The sequence below is a fragment of the Crocuta crocuta genome, unplaced genomic scaffold (genome assembly GCF_008692635.1).
Source record: "Crocuta crocuta isolate KB4526 unplaced genomic scaffold, BGI_CrCroc_1.0 scaffold95, whole genome shotgun sequence".
Classification (NCBI taxonomy): Eukaryota; Metazoa; Chordata; class Mammalia; order Carnivora; family Hyaenidae; genus Crocuta; species Crocuta crocuta.
In genome coordinates, this window is record NW_027530971.1 from 7,068,824 (window position 1) to 7,092,336 (window position 23,513).

A 23,513-nucleotide genomic window follows, 5' to 3' on the forward strand; every position below is an offset into this window, starting at 1 on the left:
TTAAGGGTCAGCTGTATTTAGAGGTGGAATTGCTGGCTCATAGGGTGTGTACATCAGACTGATATTTAAACACTCTCCGAGTTCTGGTATTCTGTGATATTTTAATTGAAAACGAACCGTAAAAGATGAGATGGTATCATTTTCTTGAAACATCTTAATTTTTTTTTATGTTTATTTTTGAGAGAGAGACAGAGATAGAGAGAGACAGATAGAGTGCAAGCGTGAGAGGGGCAGAGAGAGGAGACACAGAATCTGAAGCAGGCTCCAGGCTCTGAGCTCACAAGCCATGAGATCATGACTGGAGCCAGAAGTTGGATGCTTAACCAACTGAGCCGCCCAGGTGCCCCAGACATCTTTAATCTTTTTATTCAGAGACTACATCTTAGGTAAAGGCCAAGTATAAGCAATGTTACCAAAATCACGTTGAATTGCAAACTTGACAAAAGTCACCTACTACTTCACAATCCTATTGATTTTTCTAGTGCTGTTCAGTGTGCTATTACTCAGAAGTTAATTTGTAAGTAACTACTTTTATCAGTGCTTACACAGGGGCTTTGGAGTGGGGGGGATTTGGACCTACCATCCAAGAAAATTCTTGAGACGTCTGGTGCAGAAAGTGTTTTTATTAAATAAAACACTGGGACAGGACCCCCAGGAAGAAAGAGCTGTGCTGGTGTTAGGAAGAGTGACTGGTTATGTACTATGGAGTTGGGGGAGGTAAAGGCAAAAGGAAGGCCTCCAGAAGGACTTTTTTTTTTCCCCAGAAGGACTTTCATATGCCAAAGAGGGCTTTCAGATGCCAGAGGCCTTACTATTGTCACCCTAAGGTTGTTTTCCCTCCTGTAAGGAGAAACGTTATACTCTGTATTTATCAATGGGCTGCAGGTTATAAGGAAATTTAATTTTATCTGCCATTTCCTTCTTGTCTTTGTCCCCTTCACCACTATAGAGGGGAAGATGATATTAAAGGATTCAGGAAACCGAGTCTAGGTTTCTGGAGATTAGGCTATTGATAAGATTGCCTTTTTTTTTTTTTTTTGTAATTTACTAAGATATTTGTAAACTGAAGGAGTTTCAGATCACTGTCCTGCATGACTGTGATCTCTATCAGTTAACCGCCTGTTTTCTGTCCTTTTTGTTTTTGGGAAGCCAGAAGTGCCTGAGGAGTGTTCATATCTCCCACCTGGAGTAGGGGTGGGATGGTTGTTAAACTTGTGTTTTGCCCTTAGCCGGCCTTATGCTCCCTCATCACCACATAGAGGATTTAGATTAGCTGTTTTTTACAGTCCATGTAAAGAAGGAAAGTAGGAAGATAAATGAGGGCCTGAGATGTGTCTGGTGTGTGTTTTTCACTGGTTTCCCAGTTTTTGGTGATTGTGGAATGTGATAATTGTGTGAAATGGGTGATACTCTAGCAATCACATGACTTTCTGAGGTGCTGGGGAGCAAGCACAAAGCCGGCAGATCCGAATTCTGTCGTCATCCCCTCATAATTCTTGACTAGACCTACTGACCTTCCATTTCTCACCTCCATCTCATTCTCTTTCTAGGGGTCTTAGGCCATTTGTGAAATTTGTTTCCTAGGTGGTAGGTTTCAGTTAGAGCCTCCATTGTATTCCTTGCTAAGTTCTCTACCCTGGGGCAGAGGGTACTTAATACTTGTTGAGTTGAGTGATGTCAGAGTGACCTAGCCTCTTCCGCTACCCTCTCAGGCAGGGTGCTGTATCTCTCCTTCCCCGTGACACACCTTCCAACCCACCACTGAGCACACCTCTTGTGATTCAGGAAGGAACAAAAGGTCAAGTAAATTATCTTGAAGAAGGCTGTCTGTGTGGGTGTGTGTGTGTTTGGGTAAATGTACACACACATTCCTTCTGGCTCCCACAGACATTCTTTGTGCTGCGGTTAAAAATGTGGACCTTATTTACTTAGCTACACACTAGTGGTAGCTGTGAAGTTAGACACACTCCATAGCAAAAACCTAGCAGCATTCAACTCAAAATAAACATGTACCTTTTTATTCCCATGAATCTCATGTGTATGAAATTGTTAAAAAAAAAAAAAAGGAACATCAGATGAATACAAACTCCTGCTTACAAATACAGTTGTACATTTAAAAGAGACTTGGATGAGTGTTGGCTTCTGATTTTTTTTTTCAATTTTTAGAAAACAATTTTTTAATGTGTATTTTTGGGGAGAGAGAGAGTCAGAGCGTGAGCGGGGTAAGGGGCAGAGAGAGAGGGAGACAGACTCCAAAGCACACTCCAGGCTCTGAGCTGTCAACACAGAGCCCGATGCAGGGCTCGAACTTACGAACCACAAGACCATTACTTGAGCCAAAGCCAGACGCTCAACCAACTGAGCCACCCAGGTGCCCTTTGACTTTTCTGATTTTAGAATAAAGAAACTTGTATGAACCATACTTTAAACACTTAGAGACTCTCTGTGGGATGGGAGATAGATAGATAGCTCAGCCCTCTTGCACACCATACCTCCTAAAGCTGCAAGTGAGAGGGTGATAGGGCCAAACACAGCTTACCCAAGTAGGCCCCATCTTTTCCAATAAAAGCTTTCCTCAATGCCAGCCTCCCAGGGAAAATTACTGCTGGGTAGCTCACGCTACATGTTTCACCAGGCTTCTTTCTGACTGTTAATTTGGACGGCTTGTTAAAGGGCCATTAGCTTTCTAGCAACTAACCATGAAAAGAGTTTCCTTTATTATGGTTTCAGAAATACCACAAGGTGTGGGGTGCTATGTTATAGCTTAGAATTAAGGCGCAGAATTACTACCCTCTCCCTACTTTTAATAACCTAAGATGTAGAAAAGATGAGATGGGTAAAAATATAATGTATCCTATTTCCATTTCAAGATGGCATTTTGAGCATATCCTTTTCCTTCCCAGATTCTTAGTGAAATGACTACAGAAATATAAAGAGGTTTTTGGGGTGCCTGGGTGGCACAGACAGGTAAGCATCTGACTTCAGCTCTGGTCATGATCTCAAAGTTATGGGTTTGAGCCCCGCATTGGGCTCTATGCTGACAGCTCAGAGCCTGGAGCCTGCTTCAGATTCTGTGCCTCCCTCTCTCTCTGCCCCTCCCTTGCTCACACTTTCTCTCTGTCTCCCAAAAAGAATAAATGTTAAAAACTTTTAAAACAAAGCAAAGCATTTTTTAAAAAATGTGATATTGGAATTTATGATAAATATATGGTCTGCATCCCATTTCTGACACAAAACTAAAATGCTTGAGATTCCCTAAGTGATGAGAGCTCTAAGTGCCCTTTGTTATAATGAGGTGACTTACACTTATCGGTCTATAATTTAGTAGGAAATCAAGAACGTAAACTTGAGTCAATTAAGCTTCTAGGTAAAGTTTATAAAAATTTATTATACTTTTAGTTTTTCTTTGATTGTGAATATGCCTGGAGCATCAAGAATCCACCACACACCATATTATCCTCTCTCTACCTTCATATCCTACCCAGCAGCTTGCCTGCCCTTCCTCTCTGGCCTCTATCCAACTAAAGTGAGGTAACTTTTAGAAAGCCCTGCGGTCTCCTGAGTTGGTTGCCAGTGAAGCCACCCAATATGATTAGAGAATTGGACTTTCAGCCCCCAAGCTCCTAGGAAGGGGAATGGGGCTGAAGATTGAGTTGTCACCAGCGGCCAATAATTTAATCAACTGGGCCCATGTAATGGAACCTCCATTTTAAAAAAAGAGGTTCAGAGAGCTTTCAGCTTGGGGAACCAGAGTGTTCACATGTGCCACTGCACCAGGTCCCAGACACCAGGACAGAAGCTCCTCTGTTGTAGACGTTGCCCGCTCTTCATGAGGCTAGTAATTCGTATTAATATCTTTTGTAATAGATTAGTAATCTCGGCGCCTGGAACGCTCAGTCGGTTGAGTGTCCGACTTTGGCTCAGGTGGTGATCTCATGGTTCGTGGGTTCGAGCCCCACGCTGGGCTCTGTGCTGACAGCTCCAGAGCCTGGAGCCTGTCTTCGGATTCTGTATCTCCCTCCTTCTCTGTCCCTCCCCTGCTCACACTGTCTCTCTCTCTCTCAAAAAATAAAACATAAAAATTTTTTAATAAAATAAAAATAAATCAGTAATCTATTGAGTTTGTTCTGTGGGCTGCTTAAACAAATTAATTGAACCCAAAGAGAAAGGGTTGTGGAGACCCGATTTTATATCCAGTCTGAAGCACAGGTTACAACCTGAGTTTGTAATTAGCATCTGAAGTGGTGGGAAGTCTTATAGGACTAAGCCCTTAACCTGTGGAATCTGACCTTGTCCCTGGGTAGTGTCAGAATTCAGTTAAATTGTAGGAAACCCAGCTGGTTTTGGAGAATTAATTGCTTAGTGGTGGGGAAACCACCCGTAGAAAGCATCTTTTATAATTAGAAGACAGGGAGAAAGAAGTTTGAAGATTTGAGATATTTCAAATTTTTTTTAATATATATTTTTGAGACAGAGAGAAGGAGACAGAATCTGAAGCAGGCTCTAGTCTCTGAGCTGTCAGCCTAGAGTCCAATGTGGGGCTTGAACTCATGAACTATGAGATCATGACCTGAGGGCCGCTTAACCAACTGAGCCACCCAGGTGCCAGTTGAGACATTTCAAAGAGATGCAGATTAGAATCAAATTAAAGCAAAATACTGACCACCCAATTAATTCAACATAGGTGAAGGAGGACCCTGTGTGTGAAGGCAAGTGGCTAGGATTCACTAGTTAACCGTGAAAACTCCCCAAATGAGAATAGCAGAGGTTAAAAAGAAAGATTATGGGGAGCCTGGGTGGTTCAGTCAGTTAAGCATCTGACTTCGGCTCAGGTCATGATCTCACGGTTCGTGGGTTTGAACCCCGCACCGGGCTCTATACTGACACCTCAGAGCCTGGAGCCTGCTTCCGATTCTGTGTCTCCTTCTCTCTCTGCTCCTCCCCTGCTCAGGCTCTGCCTCTCTCTGAAAAATACACCTTTAAAAAAAAAGATTAGCTATGGAGCTGGTGGTGAAAGACAAAGCAAAGACAAAATTGCATTTAGGCCAAAAACAGTGATGAAGAAGTAACAATGCAAGACAGTATTCCAGGGTTTTCTGTTTTAGGGGTGCACTGTGATGAGGTAGGTTCTACTGACATCCCTACCTCTGAGGGAAACTAACTGGCCCTCTTAACTATGCTATCACCTTAGTGAGCTTCCTGTAACAGTCCCTAAAACAATCCTAGGAGGTAACTACTTTCATTGCCCTGATTTTACGGTTGAGGGACAGAGATATTTAGTAATTTGCCCAAGGGCCCACAAGGAGTAGGTGCAGTTTTACCAGTTAGAGCCTGGATATACCCCGCCTTGTGTACTTGGAGAACCACCATAAAAAGGAAAGGGAAAATACCTTTTCTGACCACAGTTTCCTACTCTTGGTTTTTTGCTTGCTTTTGGTGGGCTATTCAGGATCTCAGAGTTTCAGGTCTCAAAAATGCAGGAGCTAATGGTTAGGGAGAGACCCTGGGAGCCATACTTAATTTCAGGAATCATGTTGGGAACTATATCTAACAATTTCTTCATGGAGGCTTGGTTTTCTGTGGGTTTTATTGTTTGTATTTTGAGGTTGTTTTTGGTTTGGGGGAGGGGGAGTTTTGGTTTTGGTTTGTAGACAGCAAAACGGTGCATTTCCTGTTTGAAGTCTCTCTTTTGGGTAGTTCATTAGTATATTCTGCAACCAGTCTAGAAAAATAAAACTACAGAAGATGTATAAATTCCCCTTCATCCATAACTCAGATTTTATTCACATACTAGGTGGAAAAACCTCTCAGATCCCAAAGATGAGCCATTTGATATTAAATTCAGTTTTAAACCAGAAAGTTCCTTGATTATTAGGTGATGGTTTGTGTCCATTTTAAGTCAAGGTAGTCTAGCTCTCCCCTTTTGGAATATCACAATAAACATGCTTTATTTTAGCCCCTAGTTGAATCTTGGCTTTCTTTTCCTTTCTGTTTTTTAAGCTTTCACTTGTTAAATATCCAGTCCTTAGATTCTATGTAATATATTTCTATTTTGTACATCTCTAATTCCACAGCTGTGGTTCTCAAATTAGAGTGTGTAAGAATTACCTACATAGCTTGATAAATGTCTAGATCCTAAGGCACATTCCATGAGAGGAGATGCACTAGTCTGGAGTGGGGTCGATAATTTTCATTTCCTGGAAATAATCTTAAATGATTCTGATTCAGGCAATCCTAGGACCACACTTAAAGAAACCTGTGAGTTAGGAGGAAAGGAACACTCTTGCTTATGTATGTTATTAATGTACCAGTCCCTTTCATATGTATTTTTACATTTTGATGTTCGAAATATTGTGAGATTTTATTTCCAGGTTTTACATGAGTCTATTATCCCAAAGTTTTAAGTCGTTTGAGTCCAAGATAACATAGCCTTACAACAGTCAGCAGGCTGACTCCCAGACCAAGAGGGCTCTTGCTCGCACTGTTTCTGCTTTAGCAAGGTATCTCTCAGAAGAGACAATTAAGATTGCTGAATTGGAAAGTGTTACAGAGGGATATGGGCAGTATGCTCTGAAATGTGTTTGGTAAGTGTTAAAGCCACTGAGATGTTAGAATGTCTAAAGCCCGTGCATAATCACAGTGCGTCTTGAAAAGACAGGTATGGATTTGTTTCTCGTTGAAAAATATTATATATATCTAAACTTTTCTAGTTGAAATAGGTCCCAAGGATGAGTTATTTTCTTTACTGAGGACACTGTGCCCATAAAGAGTAAATTACCTGACAATGGAAAAACCTAGGCTAGCACCAAAATTTCCTGATTTTTTACTCTCTAGTATTCTTTCAGATTATAGTAATGGTAAGGATTAAGGGTGGCTGCAGACCACGTGCTGCTAGAGAGTTATCCAAAGGATTAGTCAGTCCATGGTTGGGAGTGATGACTCTTGGTGACAATAGTCAGCATTTGAAAGTTTGTACGGAGGCATAATAATTGGAGGTGATCTGGTATTTTATTTTTAAAGTTTTACTCATGTTTGTTTATTTTGAAAGAGAGAGAGACAGTGCGCCAATGCGCATGGCGGGGAGCAGGAGGGGCAGAGAGAGAGGAAGAGCGGGAGAAAGCCAAGCAGGCTCTGCACTGTCAGCACAGAGCTGGACACAGGGCTCGAATCATGAGATCATGACCTGAGCCGAAATCAACAGTTGGTCGCTTAAACCATGGAGCCCCGCAGGTGTCCCTTTATTTATTTTTTAATGTTTATTTTTGAGAGGCGGGGAGAGACGGCGGGGGAGGAGCAGAGAGAGGGAGACAGGATCCTCTGCACTCTGCACTGACAGCAGAGAGCCCAGCCCAGTGCGGGCTCGATCTCTTGAACCCTGAGCTGAAGTCAGTTAACCAGCTGAGCCACCCAGGTGCCCTTATAAGTTATGCTGTAAGAGTTCTGGTTCGGATACTGAAAACCTATAGTAGAATGGCATTTTGGGATTTTGTAAATTTTAACAGAATGCTGAAATGTGGCCAGGAGCTCGGGATGTGTGGAAGTCTTTTCTCGCCTTACTCAAAACCATGTGGAGGTAGAACAGTGAATACTGTAAGTTACAACTTTAGCCCGAATTGTATGCCATAGCATGATAGAAAGCGTTTCAAAACTGCTCTACGAGCAGCTAACAGCTAGACTTAGTTCCTTCTGGACAGCTTAATGGGCAAGGACTTAAAGACTTGGCAAGGCGCTTGGATGACTTGACATTGGTTTACTCCGAAGGTAGGGAATAGCCATGTGTGCCTCCCAATGAAAACAGGTCCACTTTTCTTCATAACCTCTTTCAAAACTGCAACTTCAGGATCACCTGGGTGGCTCAGTTAGTTGGTTAAGCTTCTGACTTGATTTCAGCTCAGGTCATGATCTCACGGTTCGTCAGGTCTGTCTCTGTCCTGAGAGTGAGGAACCTGCTTAGGATCCTCTCCCTCTCTCTCTCCTTCTCCTGCTCACTCACTCTTGAAATAAAAACAAATTTTTTTTAAATAATAGAAATTGTAACTGTTTCCTTATCTCAGTTTTTTAGGATTGCAAAAATAGCTTATTTTGTGTTAAGAGACAAGGACACACAAGTTGGATGAAAGTGCTATGATACAAATGATAGAGCACTAGAGGTCAGAATCTGAATTCTAATTGCAGACTGCCACCAGACTGACTGCCACATGACCTTAGCTAGTCCGTTAATTTTGAGTACCTCCATTTTCCATGATGCGAAACGAGTAGCCATTCTTGTTTAACCCGTGCCCATCTTCCGAGTGCCGGAAATACACTCACTACATACATTATTGTAGTTCGGAGGAATAGCCTAAGAACATGCCACAGAAGTAAATGCAGTAATTATTGGGCCCATACTTAGAGTCCATCGAATATTTATTGAATGCCTAGGTGTATTAGACTGCATGTAACCTTAACCTAAGCCGTAACAATGCATACTATAAGCAAGATGTGAGTAGTTTTCTTCAGCCTTATTATTGATCACTCAGCGTAATAATAACTCACTGATGCCAGAAAGGTGGTAGGACGGGGTGGGTGAAATAGGTGATGGGGATTGAGGGGTGCATTTGTTGTGATGAGCACCAGGGGTTGTGTGTGGGTGCTGAGTTGCTGAATTGTGCACCTGACACTGGTGGTAATTGAGTGGAATAGAAGTAGAAACTTCAAAGTAACTCACTGAGTAATAATAATGCTTTTCCATATGTTACATGGTTTCTTCTTCCTTCAGTATTTCTTCCCATCCATTATTCCATTTGAGTGACATAACAACCCTAAAATATGGTCTGCTATCCATGTCCTGCAGGGAGCTTAGCCTACTTTTATCATATTTTTCTATTTATTGAGCAAATTACCAAATTTGAATCATTTATCCAAATACTATTGCATCTAGACACACTAATAACCTACTAATGACCTAAGACCCATGGAAGTTTTATAGGAGATGTCACCATGACACTCAGCAATTAGCAGAACCAAGATTTGAACACCATCTGGCTTCAAACTCATGCTCTTTACAATTTTCTGTAAGCTTAACTCTCATTGACAAAGCGTGGCATGGAACTTGAAAAGCTCTTACAACCCAGGATAGTCTTTGTAGAATACTCTTCAATTTTGCCCCTCAAACCATTTTATAACCCAGAAATTAGAAGGTTCTTCTGAACCTTCTAAAGCTTTAACAGATGTCTTTCTGGTTTCTGGCAAATTAGAGGACCCACGATTCCATAAGGATTTTTTTTCCTTCTGTGAATACCTCACAGAAGAACTTGAGCAGAAAATACTAGTGAAGAGCAAATAAAGGCCAGTTACTCAACACAGCAGCAAAAGTACTCTATTAAAATATAAATCTAATCATATCCTTTCCCTGTTCATTACCCTCAAATAGCTGCCAGTTGCCCTTCGAATAAAATGACTCAGTGTGTGCTATTCATACTGACCTTGAATGCCCTTGATTCTTGCCTCCAGGATGCTGTTCCCTTACCTTTCTACCCAACACGTTATTTCTCAGTCTGTTTGAAGGTTACCTTCTTAGAGAGACAGGCTTCTTTCTCTACCTGCCTCTCCCCTACCATCTAAATTGGTTCTTTGTTATTTTCTGCCACAGTACCATGTTTACTTCCTTCATTCCATTTATCACAATTTGTAATTAAATATACTTGCATATACTTATTTGTTTACATACTTAATATGGACTTCCTAGAGTAAGCCCCATGAAGGCAAGAATCTTGTCTTTTTGCGTCTGGCTCATTGGAGGTAGATACTGAAACCTACATGGAATTTTATAAGAAATACTTTTTCAATGAATGAATGTTTGTTGAATGTTCTTTCAGATGCAGTAAGGAGGTAGAAATCAGAAAGTTTACTTGTACTTAAGGAACTTGCTGTGTAAAAATGGTATTTTTAATCATGTATTTTAAGAACTGTAAGTCACATTTTCCATAAGAAAAGATTGCCAGGAAAATTCAGAAGAGAGATTTCTTTTGTCAAGATTCCAAGGAAAATCTTGGAATTCCTTTAAGAATCATTCCTTTAAGAATTCCTTTAAGAATGAGCTAGATTATAAACTCAGAAGAGCAAGGGCCATGTTTTAACTTCACCATGTAACTGCATGATAAATGTTGAGTAATAGATTTGCACATATTCAGGAAATGGGGGGAGAGAGAGGAATTACAGGGAATGACACAAGCCAAAAAGGCTCACAAGTGTCAAAGTGCTCAGTTTATTCAGGAAAAGTGAGTAGATCGGTTTCAGTGGAATATGTGCAAAAATTAGTTTGAAATAGGCTGGAAAGTAAGTCAGTAACATAGAAAACCTAAATGCCAGATAGCATAAAGTAAGCACCTCCAATATCAAAAGTTGGATATGAAGATACTTAGGTTTCTCTTTGCTGACAGGAGTTAGTTCAGGAGAGTAGAGCCTAAAATTCAATTATGGCCCCAGAAATATATGCAAATCGTACCTGGAGTATAAATACTGGTTTAGTTTTGAGTACTGGTTCTGTTATCAACATAATTACCCTCAAATAGCAAGATTCAGATTCTTGTGGAACATCTTCTGTACTTGGTATGTCTGGAAAGAGAGGGTTTCCTTATATTTCTAGAAGGGAGCAGTACACTAGCCTGAGAAATTCCTAAGTATATTCAAACAGTTACTGCAGAATTTCTATGTTTCTGCAGAGCTTCGTGCAACGACCTCCATGCAATTGGTCCAACTCTTAGCAGTGAGATTTCTATGACCCACAGATTAAGAGAGCATTCAAGTTTCAATTTGAGATGGTCTGTATATAGTTGAAGAAATGGCTCATGCATCTTTTTCCAGGCCTAATTGTCTGAGCTAGGCTTCTCTCCTTGGCTGGGCCAAGAAGTATTCAAGAGGAGCTCATTAAATGTCTGCAGTTGATTAAGCTGAGAAGGAATTTTGGAGAAATACTCCGTTCACTTGTTTCTCCTACCTTTTCTCAGCACTGTTCTATCAACATGATGGCTGAAATAGGCAGAGATTGAAAAAATCATAACACCATGTCAGGGTACTTTGTGAGACCTAGTCCAAGCTGGATTCTTAGGAAAGGCACAAAGTGCCCTGAATGGTCAGAGGGCGTAGCAGGAGACCTTGGAAGATGAGGAGCATTTGTTGCATTAGAGATTGTGAGAATGGACATTCCAGACTGAAGAAACAATGTGAGCAAAGATATCAGACAGAGAAGTGTGGGGTTTGTCCAATTAAAGCTTTGGGCTATTGGACTTGTTTGACTGGAACTCCAAGTATGTGTAGGCAGAAAGGTAGGTTGAGGCCCTCATTTTAGAGATTGTCATCTCCGTACAAGGAAGTTAATAGACAAGGGAGAGGTTCGCAGGCAGTGGAATATTTTGAGCAAATAAGTAGAGCCATGCCTTCGGTAGATGAATTTGTCATTGGTGTATCACATAAGATGAACGGGGTAGAGGGTACTGTTAGGAAAACCCATGTTTGTAATAGAATCACTGGTGGCAAAACCAACCGGACGCAGGCTGCGTGAATCTTCTAATGTACTTGGGATTAGGAAAGGTGATCAAAACTGTGAGAGTTAAATGGTGCAAAATTGTAACATTGGGTAAATAGTAAGGCAAGTTTAACAGACTTAAGTCCTGGGCGGGGAGTGAGGATATAGATAAGTTCTAGCAAAGGCTTCTCCACTGGTTTCTAAAATAACATTGCTTAAGCTCTCAGTGCCTCTGGTTCTAGGAAGAGATTGTGAGGACACAATGTAGGAAGGAGACGCCATTGCTTCATACCATTCCATTTGTTCAGGTTCCACATCACTACTCATTGAGTAGATGTGCAGAGTAAAAGTATTTTTGAGTTGATCTTATCTTAGTTTGGTCTGTTTTCTCTACTGTCCTTTTCTGGAAAATGGCACTTATACAGGTTTAGTGCCCTAGAAATTTGATTCATATAAAGGATCTGGATTTGGCATTTCAGACCACTGGAAGGTCAACTGCAGTGTGTCCTCTTCCTTCCATTTATAAAAACAGTTGTGAATTTTGCTTACAGTCTTCTTCCATTTGTCACCAAACATTTTATAAAAGTATCCATGAAAGCAAATTAGGCTAGAACATGTAAATATTAGATTCTCTCAAGCACTTTGTGGGTTCATACCCTAGGCTTCCGTCAAATGAATAAGTAGGACTGGATGAATTCATAATCCCCTTCCAACTCTTAAAGTTCAACTTTTCAGGGTGCCTAGGTGGCTCAGTAGATTAAGCTTTTAACTCAGCTCATAATCTCACTGTTCATGGATTCCAGCCCCATGTGCTGCTCTCCCTGACCCTTCCCTGCTTGCGTGCATGTACATGTTCTCTCTCTCTCAAAAATAAATACACATTTAAAAAAAAAGTGCAGGAGCACCGTAGTGACTTGATCGGTTAAATATTGGACTTTGGCTCAGGTCATGATCTCGGTCCCTTGAGGTCAGGCCCCGCATAGGGCTCTGGGCTAACTGTGCAGAGCCTGCTTTGCATCCTTTGTTTCTCTCTCTCTCTCTCTCTCTCTCTCTCTCTCTCTCTTTCTCCCTCTCTCTCTCTGCCGTTCCCCTGCTTGTGTGTGTGCTCTCTCTCTGTCTCAAAAATAAACATTTAAAAAAGAAATTCTGTTTAAAAAGTTCAACTTGTCTAAGTTACTTCTATCAACTACATTTTGCTACTTCTTAATGTAGAACTATTGAATAATTTCTAACCATATACATCAAATACTATTACAGCATTTCAGAGTCACTAAAGTGATAGAAAATTGAGGTCTGCCCAGTGTATCATTAACAGATTAAAGAATTGATTCATCTGTCTTATGTCTGAGTTGTCAGGGAAGACTGGCAGAGAAAGACAATTTATTTCAGCAAGCACTACTGTTTGTAGGATGTTAGAAAATGCGGGAGATTCATGGGTAAATAAGACAGGGTCCTCATAGAACTTAGAATCCAATACTGATATAGGAATAGAAAAGCATTCTATTCTCCTCGAAACTGAACTAAAAAAAAATAGGACTAAGTTTTAGCTCTGGGTGTAATTTGATTAATCATAATTTAGTGTTTATACAGTTAGGAAAACGAAGCTATAAAATATAAAATTACTTGCCCAATGTAGTATTTATCACCTGTATCCCTTTCATGTTTAAACTTGTTCTCTTGCCTTTATATTTTGCTTACATGGTAGTAGCCTGGTGCATTCAGGTTTGCCCACAAGGCATAGGTGATCTAAAGATGGAACAATGAGTATTTTAGAAACTCAGTGCTTTCTGTTGAAAATGATAGCCCTCTCTGCTAAAGGTTCTCCATGTAATCACTTCCTCCCAGGATCTGTCCTGCCCTAGCCGGTTTCTTATCTACCTTGCCAAGCCTGAGCAGCTTAATAAGGTGGACTGGAGATGAGGGAGGATGAAATTTATGATAGAAAGGGATGACCTTGAACCAGTATCTGGAAACAAAGTGCTTATCTTGCTTTGATTAGAATCAGATTACAGGTCTGCTGTCTTGTCTTTTCTGTGGATAGTTGGAATGAGATTTTCAGGAGTATTCATAGTCTTTTTTTTTTTCTTTAATTAGCATAGTCAGGAACTTCTCAGTAAAAGAACTGCCCTCACTACCTGGTCTTTTATTTTTCTAAAAACTTGTCAGTCCATGCCACATTTCTTGTTTGCCTAGATCACTGGCCACTCATGAAAGCTTTTTAAGTTTTAAATGTAATTGTTTGAAGTAGTTTTCCCCTTTATGACTCTGGGAGTTGGGTACTTTTGATGGAGCCCATTAGTCTGATACATGAGTAATTCAGCCACATAGACTCTGCTGTTCTTTGAGTATATAAACTGCATAGTTTAGTTTGGTTTCTTTCCATGAAAAGCACTTTCAGGGAATGGTGCACAATCTGAAGTAGTAGAGCTCACTATGCTAGATGGTGAAATCAGCAAACAATCACAACATTAACTCTTTGCCAATTCTATCAACATCTTCATATCAGCCTAGCCATTGCCATGAAGAAAGGAAAGTGAGAATTTGTTGTAGATGATCCCTTGGAGTTACTTTTACCAACAAAGGCAAAAAGTTAGAAGGGACAACAGTAGCCTTTGTTTCATTGAAGAATTTTTGAAAGGATAAAAATCCAAGTGTTCCTGTTTTTGTATTGGTATTAGGGTGGCGGGTTTTTGGCAATTAATCTCCTGAGCTCTGTTTATAAACCTTCAATCATAAGTGCCCTATTGAAGTTTTGGGTTGATGGTTGGGTGATGGCCAAAGCTGATGGCCCTGAAGACCTCTTTGGTGTAAAAAAGGTGATTTTATTAATGCATGGGGACGGGACCCATGGGCAGAAAGAGCTGCATTGGGGTTGCAACAGTTAACTCATTATATATCCTCAGGTTAGGTTGGGAGTTGTTCAGGGATAAAGTCTCAGGAATTTTGGAAGCAAGTTTTCCACCTTGAGGGGTTAGCTGTTGCTAGGTAAACACTATTTATTACCGTTTAATAAAAAGCTCAGTCATGAGACCCTTCAGATGCATTTTAGGGGTGGGAGGGGCCTGGTTGCATAAGCTTGGAGCAAGATTGCCAGTATATATCCTGGGGCAGTTGAGATAAAGGAAGTAGACTTCTAACATCCTTCCTTATCCTTGAAGTTGGGACAGTGTTAAGCCAAGGTTCTCTTCTGCCCCTAGCAAAGTATCATCCTTGAGCAGCTGAGCTCCTAGAGGTCACTCGTTGATTTCAAAGACTTGTCAGTGGGCCCTACACAGTAAGGGAATTTAATTTTTTATGGTGAGGCTTAGTTTCCCACATCACCATGGTGAGCACTTAAACCCCTTTCCTTTGTTCTTGGGTAGCTTTCCCTTGGCCCAAAGCTCCCTCATCACTATCGTGTCCCGTCACCTGCCAGAGTTAAATCTGGGGGAGAATTCTATGCATGTGTCTGATTTTAGGGTCTTTTTTTTTTACGGTATTTTTTTTCTTACTGACCTGACCTATTTTCTATCTCTACTGCATAAATTCACTTATTGTTTTTAGTACATCGATGTGGTAGAACTTCCTAAATTTTTGCCAGTCCTGGCTGAGAACCTGTGTAAACCTATGAATTACTCAAGCCTCTTGTAAATAAAATTCTAAGGTGTAAATAAAATCGGTAAAGTTCAGTATCCTTATGATCACTGTACCTCAAGAAGGATACACAGGCCAAGGAAAGGCAGCTAAAATATCCAAAGTGTTATGTGGTTATTGTGGTCATACAATTATGACCGATATTTCTGCCAGTCATTTTGGAGTTCCAGAGCGAGGCCAGGGCCGAGGGGATGAATGGAACAACAATATAGCCTTCGAGAGGGAGGGTCTTTCCTTGTATTCATCATATTATATTTCCCTCTCCCATTTATTGGGAGCTGCTACTTTTTTTCAAAACAACCTTAGGAAGGGTGGCTGGGTGGTGCAGTTGGTTAAGCGACTGGCTCTTGTTTTAGCTCAGGTCAGGATTTCATAGTTAGTAAGATCAAGCTCGAGGCTCTGTGCTGATAGCATGGAGCCTGCTTGGGATACTCTTTCTGCCCATCACCCACTCACGTGTGCACGTGTGGACTCTGTCTCAAAAATGAATAAACTTGCAAAAATACCTCTAGTATATTGGGCTGGAATGCCACGTGATGGAGGACACCTAGACACTATTTTATTATGTTTTTTATCTCTCCACTTCTATGTCTCCTTAAAGGCCTCCCTCCCCAAAGGAGGGAGGAGAACACAGGTGTGGAATTCATAAAGCCATCAAGGGAATTTTAAAGCTTACCTATACGGGCACTTGAAACAAGGCCAGAGCCATTTCTCAGAATATCTGCGGACCCCACACAGGTCATCAAAAGGCAGGATTCGTCCAGTTTAACTGGTTGCTTGATCATGAGAACATAAACAGCAGGAATCCCTGTTAATGGGAACTTACCGTATGTGACCTTGAATTTTCCCTATCTGCTTGCCAGAAGCTTAGAAGTCCTCAATAAAAATGATTGTAGAAAGCAGAAGAGCAACTAGGTAGATTTGTCTTTGTTTAATGGTTTTACACATCTAAAAAGGAACATGACCTTTATCATTAAAAAATAAAACTTCCTTATTTTCATTATCAGGAAACAGTGTAGGCAGTCTCCAAAAGAATTGTCTAAGGCTGCAGATTATGTGTGTCTGAGCTGGAGAAAAGAGACCATATGGCAGATGTCTGACTACTTATATGTAGTCTAATCTCCATAGTCCCTACGATTATTGTTTCTTATCCATCATTGTACAGTATCAGGAAAATAAAAACAAAAATTGAAGTTTAGAATAAAGGAAAAGTCAAGGTTAAGACTCCAAATGGGCATCAGAATTTAGCCTTCATGCCAATTTCCTAACTTCTGTTCATAAATTCATGTTTATTTTGCTGAAGATGCTAGACTTTGCAAAGAAGCTGGCCTTCTAGGTACTTTATAGTGTGCCTGTTTTGGGAGGTAGGAGATGGGCAGGAAAGAAAACTTTTTTGATCCTGAGAAGTTGACTGAGAAAGAATTAGACCCTTGAATACAGGGAAGTTTTAGAACCTGAACCTATTTGTATAGATGCTGCACAATACTTACTAAGTGGGGGGAAGGGAAAGACAGAACAAAATACAAAGCTACGTGGCATTCAGCATAGATCATGCCATCTCAAGTTTTCCATATCTGATACTATTCAGGGCAATAGAAACAAGTTGGCATATAGCTGACTTCAAGTACCCAACTGAAGATAAGATAGAAAGTGAATAGTGTAAAAGCCTTTCTGAGAAATAAACTTAGGTACTCTGTATGAACTAAATTCTATGGAAGTTTATGCTTTATTATTATGTTTTTGTATAGTCAGATCCTTTCTCTTGTATTTCCTGAAAGATCCAGGGAATTCTCTATGCTAGAAGGAACTATCTTGAACCAGAGCCATTCTGAATTATCCACATGAATGTCGATAGCCACTTTGTATTCTTGGTTAGGAGACAGGAGAAGGGTCATGATCGTGGTCTTGGCTGGATAGAATACTTTGTAGGAGAGAAGCAAACAGATAATATAACATCTTTTATCCCCTGACATCCCAGAGAATAACACTACCATTTGTCAGGTACTCTGCTAGGTGCTTTAAGCCTGTTACCTCATTTCACCCTCCCAGGGAGCCCTCCATGTTCTACTGGCCAGCAACCAGCTCCAGGGCGAGTGACTGTCCCAAGTTGTACAACCAGAGCATCTTCAGAATTCTTTGACAGATGTTTTCCAGCTGTATAGTTGAGCTCATCACTCCATTATCTAAAGTGAAGGTGCTTCTCCGACATGGGTCCCTCTTGAATTCTTTTAAAGAAACTAGTTTTCCTGAATTGGCAAAATAAACAAAAGTACTGTATTCCTAATTTTCCCATCTACCTATAAACTTGGTAAGTAAATATTGGAGATGGATTTTATTATAGATCGAAAGCTAGAAATCTTAGTTTTTTTTGTTTTTCAGTTTTATCCTTGAGTGATATTCAGATTTTTTTTTTTTGGTTAGTATTCCTCTTTATAATTTCTAAATTTGAAGTAGAAGGCTAAGGATAAGAGAAGTGAATGATGGAGGTTTTTAAAAATCAAGAAACATTGATTACATAAAAGAACAATACAGATACTTTGTACACCTTGAACCCAGTTCTTAAGAGACAATGAAGTAGAACTATATTAGAGAAAAGGTTCTTGGACAGCAGCAAATAGTTCAAGTTGGCTGTAGAGTTGAGAAGCTTGAATAAACCAAAGACAAGAGCATAGCTCATGATTAAACCATTTTTTTCAGATTACAAATTGAAACAGCAAATGATATTGCTGTGCCACTGTTTGGTTTATTCTCACTTCAATACCCATTTTTATTCTGGAAGAAGCTGAGCTTGGATCTTCTTAGATTAAAGCCACTGAAGGAAACAGACTTACACTAACCAACTGCCAATTTACCTCCTGTAAGTAGAATTTCTCTTCTAAAGAAAAGGGGTTAGGTGTGTTTGATTGCTATAGAAGATGAATTATCCAAATACATAGGGCATATCACTGAAAAGTCACCTAGGAAGAGAAAAGAATATAATTGCTTTCACTTTTTATGCTTTAATAATCAATTTCTAAGATACACACACACACAATTTGAGTCTGGCATATTCCCATGGCATTTTTCCAGGAACAGACTTTGAGTGAGCCAAAGGGCTTGCCAGGATTGGTTTGTTTGTACCTGCGGTGTATGTTTATACATTAATCCACCAGATTTGTACCCTCCTATTCATACACTATTGTACAAGCTTTGCATAGGATTCCATTTCAAGAAATCTATTGTCTACTCACAGTGAAAGGAAGTAGATTCTATTCCTGCTCTATTTCCTAGTATATTTGAAAGTGAAATTTATCCTACAAAGATGACACTTGAAAACAGGTGCATGCTTTTGAAAGGCATTCTTTAGATTTGAACAGATGAATTATTGGGTCATTGATGTGTCTGAAGAGATTTGATGACATGTCTGCATTGAGCAGGTGTCTAACTTGTAGTGAGGTACCTAAACAAGTAGGAACCTTTGGGTCTTAAAAAATGTTAATGGGAAGAATATGTGAATACTTCAAGGCTATAAATCTTGAGTAGTTTGTGGTGCTAAGAATTTGCTTTTTAAACTGTCCTTTACATGTCTTCTTATGCCCAAAATGAAAAATTTCAACTGTTTGATTTCCCTGTTTAGCTTTTAGCATTGAGGCTCCTTGGGGAAAGACTCTATGTATGCTCCATCTCTGTATCTTGTTTCCCTCAGTCTTTTACACCAGAAGACATTGCAAATAATCATCGAATCAGTGGCCAGGATTCAGTTTGATAATGTGAAATGAAGTTATCCTTTATGGTTTTCTTTTGCTATAATCAATTTCCAAACTCTTATTGGAAGAGAACAAATTGTGACTTGTGCTTGAGTCTCTTTATGGGGATGTGTTCTCGGTCTTCCTGCCCGGCAAAGTCTTCTCATGCTTGTCTCGCTGCATTTGCTCAGCTCAGAACCTATAATCTATCATCACTCAGATGCCAAGTGCTCTCACCCTTCTACTGTGATTCTTTTATCTGCAAACTGCTGCCCACTTACATTTCTTCCATCATTGAAATTTTCTGGGTGCTGTTGATTATTTTTGTGTGTATTCTGTTTTTACTCTGTACTATAAAAACTTTATGGACGAAGAGCCTATTATAAATGTCCTTTATGTCCATGGTATTAATAATACCAGATTGTCGAGCTCTATAATTATGAAATAATATAGTGTCTGGCATGAAAGTTACTTAAATTTAGAGTTGAACTTTGATTATCCCTAACTTATGCTTTGCCTCATCTTTGCTGGGAATACGAGCCTATTTCTTAAGCTTGCTGTCATAGAATCAGGAGTTGGGAGTTTGAAGAGAGGAAAATAAGTGGCTGAATATTTGTGGTTTTAAGTTAGACATACATAACTCCCTGAATCTATATAGATTTCCTGTATAAGATATGCCTTTTCACCACCTCCTAGTATTAATGCTGCATATTACCCTGTTTATTTCCTTCACAGCACTAATCACACCATAATATGGTTCTGTTTACTGTCTTCTTTCTCTTTCCATGAGGTACCTTATTTGTCTTATTCACTGAACCACTAGCACTTAGCTCAGACTTTGGCACATAGTAGGAGCCTGATAAATATTTATCGATTGAATAAGAGGCACACTCAGGTTCATGAATTTCTAAAGCACTCTTTTCCTCCATGGACTGGAGTTGAGAATCCACCAGCACCTCCCTCTCCGGCTTCCCACTCCCCACCCCTGCCCCAGCTACAGGAGTTTTTGCTCCTTGGTTTGTGTCCCAGATGGACTTTGGCAGTAAACCAGTGATATGGCAGTGAAGACACAAGGCTGAATATCCAGTTGTCTGGACTTAATTTAATATAGAATATTCAATTTATACCTTGTTTTCGGTGTTCTTAGCTCTAATGCTGAGCTAGGATTGAAATTGTATCTTCTCTGAGCACATTGCTTGCCTAGGGCAGTAATAGACCTTTTCTTCAAGTTTCAATTAGCTGTGGGCTGGTTGTGCTATATGTGAAAATGTCTTTTTAATATCTTGATAAAACACAGGCCATCCAATTAGGTGAATTATTTGAAGTACTTTTTTTTAATCCACTGACATTTATGATTAGAAAGCCTTAGAGAGTTAAATTGCATTAATGACATCAATTTGTCCATTATACAAATTGTCTGCTTCTTGCAACCTAAAGAAACTACTTTTCTTTCTATATTTAAACTTAAACGTACTTTGAACATATCTATCAAAGGAACTATTCTGCAGAATAAGGGTTAGATTTCTGAAACCATAGATGCAAATCCCTTGTGCTCCGGTCTCCAAATGTAGTCTCCATTGGACAAAATCCCACATAAACAAATATTTATCAAGAATTAAGACTTTAGGGGCACCTGGGTGGCTCATTCGGTTAAGCATCCAACTTGGACTCAGGTCATGATCTCACGGTTTGTGGGTTTGAGCCCCATATCCAGCTCTGTGCTGACACCTCAGAGCCTGGCAGCTGCTTCAGATCCTCTCTCTTTGTCTTTGTCTCTCAAAAAAAAAAAAAATTAAAAAATTAAAAATGTATATAAAAATAACAATTTTAAAAACTCGAGATTTTATGTCATGAAGTTAGTATATATAATTCTTTTTCTTAAAGAATCTTCTGCTGAGTCTCAACTTTTCCTGGAAACATGGATCATTCCCAGCACATGGGGACAAGCCATATGGCCGACAACAGTACAACAATGCCTTCTCACCACCACCACCACCCGACCTCTTCGGCCCACCACTCTCATGGCGGGGGGATGGATGGCATGATGATGGTGAGTACCTCAGGAGAGGCAGCCCTTTTTCACCCACATGGGTAATAGAAATAATCGAGTTTTAGGAGTGGCAGATTATTGTCTTTACAGTCAGTTTACTGATGAGGAAGAGCTAAGACAGACTCAGACAAGGCCAGGGATTTGCCCAAGATCACATGGCTGGTTAATTTCAGAGCCACACCAGACCCAAAATTTCTGGGGCTCTTGTGTGTTTCTTCCATTCAAAATTGACCCTCTTCTGACTCTCTTCTGGTATTCACGCTTTGTGTAGAAGAGAAAAAGACAGTACATTTATCATGAGAGCACTGAGTAATGTATAAGATTGTTGAATCACTATATTGTATACTTGGAGGTAATATAACACTGTTGACTATACTGGAATTAAAATTAGAAAGAGAGAGAGCGAGAAGTGGGTGGTGGGGGCAAGGAAGAATACTTGTAGAGAGTGTCAATGGTGATAACGCTAAAATGGAGGAGAGAGGATCTCTTATGATCCAGGTCTGATACTTTGGAATGCTCTACACTTCTTTACCTGAAACATCTAATTGACTTGTTTTGGTTTTCTGGTAGTCTATGACCTTCTACTTTGGCTTTACGAATGTGGAACTGTTGTTTTCGGGTTTGGTGATCAATACAGCTGGAGGTGAGTAAACCTTCGTCATCAGGTGGTATTCGAGAGTGACACAGGAGAGGCAGTGACAAAGGATCTGGAAACCCAGAACCTTTTTCTGCCGTAATTACTGAATGGTTATGGTTATGGTTTTGATACATAAGCATCTTCCTAGTAGCTACCTAGAAGGTAAGGATGCACAATGCTTATTTTGGTCCTACAGTAAAACCTCCCTTAAATAACAGGTTTTAGAGTTTCTGAAAAATAATTTATTTAGACACCAGATAGGAGTCTTTGGCAATCCATTTCCTTCAATCTTTTTCCAGAGTGCTTCCTTATTTGATAAGTTATTGGTCCTGGACATAAGACTATAGTCAAGTTTAAATGACATGGGGGGAGCACCCGGGTGGCTCAGTCCATTGAGGGTCTGACTTAAGCTCAGGTCACGATCTCACTGTTTGTGGGTTCAAGCCCTACATCGGGCTTTGTGCTAATAGCATGGAGACTGCTTCAGATTCTCTCTCTCTTCCTTCTTTCTCTACCCCCAAAATAAACATTTTAAAAAATGACATAAGCTTTTTGCATAAACAGACCGCAAAATAACCCTAGGTAGAAAATTATTGATCCTGTATAGTCCTTCCATTTTATATAGGTCAATATGTTAAGCCCTAAGTCACATAGCATTTGTATGTCAGAGATGGGACAGGGACCTAGTCTTTCAAGACCTCCCTACTCCTGTGCTCTTTCTAGCACACCAAACCGGTCTACATCTCCTGATTCTTGGCATGGCTCAGCTTAGGGTCAGTCCTACTTTGGGGCTAACTAATACCCGTTTCTATGTGTCTGTAACATAGAGTGGGCATGCCTTAAATTCACATTGCTCAAGCTCAGTCGTCAGTTGGACTGCTTTCAGAAGATGTCTTTGGAGCCACAAAATCAATTTGGAGAAAAGGGGAAGCATTTAGTTCAGGTAGTGTGTTAAATATGAAGTTTGAGTATATTCATATCATTATTAACACTTCACAGTGTGAAGACTTAGAAGTGAAAATTCTGTTCAAGAACAGCCCTTTATTGGGGCACCTGAATGGCTCAGTCAGTTTAGCACTGACTCTTGATTTTGGCTCAGGTCCTACAACACCCTGTGCTCATCACAAGTGCACTTCTTAATCCCTGTCACCTGTTTACCCATCCCCCCATCACCTTTCACCAACTCCCCCCCAACCCCCTCCCCTCTCAGAACCATCAGTTAGTTCTCTATAGTTAAGAGTCTGATGGGGCACCTGGGTGGCTCAGTCGGTTGATGGTCCAACTTCAGCTCAGGTCATGATCTCACGGTTCGTGGGTTCGAGCTTCGAGTTGGGCTCTGTGCTGACAGCTAGCTCAGAGCCTGGAGCCTATTTCAGATTCTGTGTCTCCGTCTCTTTCTCTGGCCCTACCCTGCTCACATTGTCTCTGTCTCTCTCTCAGAAATAAATAAAAAATTTGTTAAAGAAAAGCCTGTTTTTGGAGTGTCTCGGTGGCTCAGTCGATTAAGTGTCCAGCTTCGGCTCAGCCCCACATTGGGCTCTCTCTTGTCAGCACAGAGCCTGTTTGGGATCCTCTGTCCTCCTCTTGTGCCCCCCACCCATCTCAAAAAGAAATATTAAAAATATTTGTTTTTACAATCTTTCTTTTTTTAAGTTAATTCATTTATTTTGAGTGGGGGAGAGAGAGAATGCATGAGAGGAGGAGGGGCAGACAGAGAGGGAGAAAGAGAATCCTAAGCAGGCTCCACACGGTCAGCGCAGAGTCCAACGGGGCTTGAACTCATGAACTGTGATGTCCTGGCCTGAGCCAAAATCAAGAGTCAGACACTTAGCCTACTGAGCTACCCAGGCACCTGAAGAGTCTGTTTCTTGATTTAGCTCTTTTCTCCCTTTGCTCAAGGAAATAGCACTTTAAGATGTTGTTTTATTCCCCTTTTGCATACTCTACACTGTATTTCAATGT

General features: G+C 40.3%; 1 protein-coding gene across 2 annotated transcripts in view; it reads left to right on the plus strand.

Annotated features, from left to right (window-relative positions):
* Positions 1–23,513, plus strand: part of SLC31A1 (solute carrier family 31 member 1) — a 37,759-nt gene that overhangs the window by 9,407 nt on the left and 4,839 nt on the right. For both annotated transcript variants that reach the window (XM_077769900.1, XM_077769901.1), the window contains exons 2-3: positions 20,749–20,914; positions 21,485–21,557. In XM_077769900.1, the coding sequence (XP_077626026.1) occupies positions 20,783–20,914; positions 21,485–21,557 (205 nt within the window). In that variant the 5' untranslated portion in view covers positions 20,749–20,782. The remainder of the gene's footprint in view (positions 1–20,748; positions 20,915–21,484; positions 21,558–23,513) is intronic.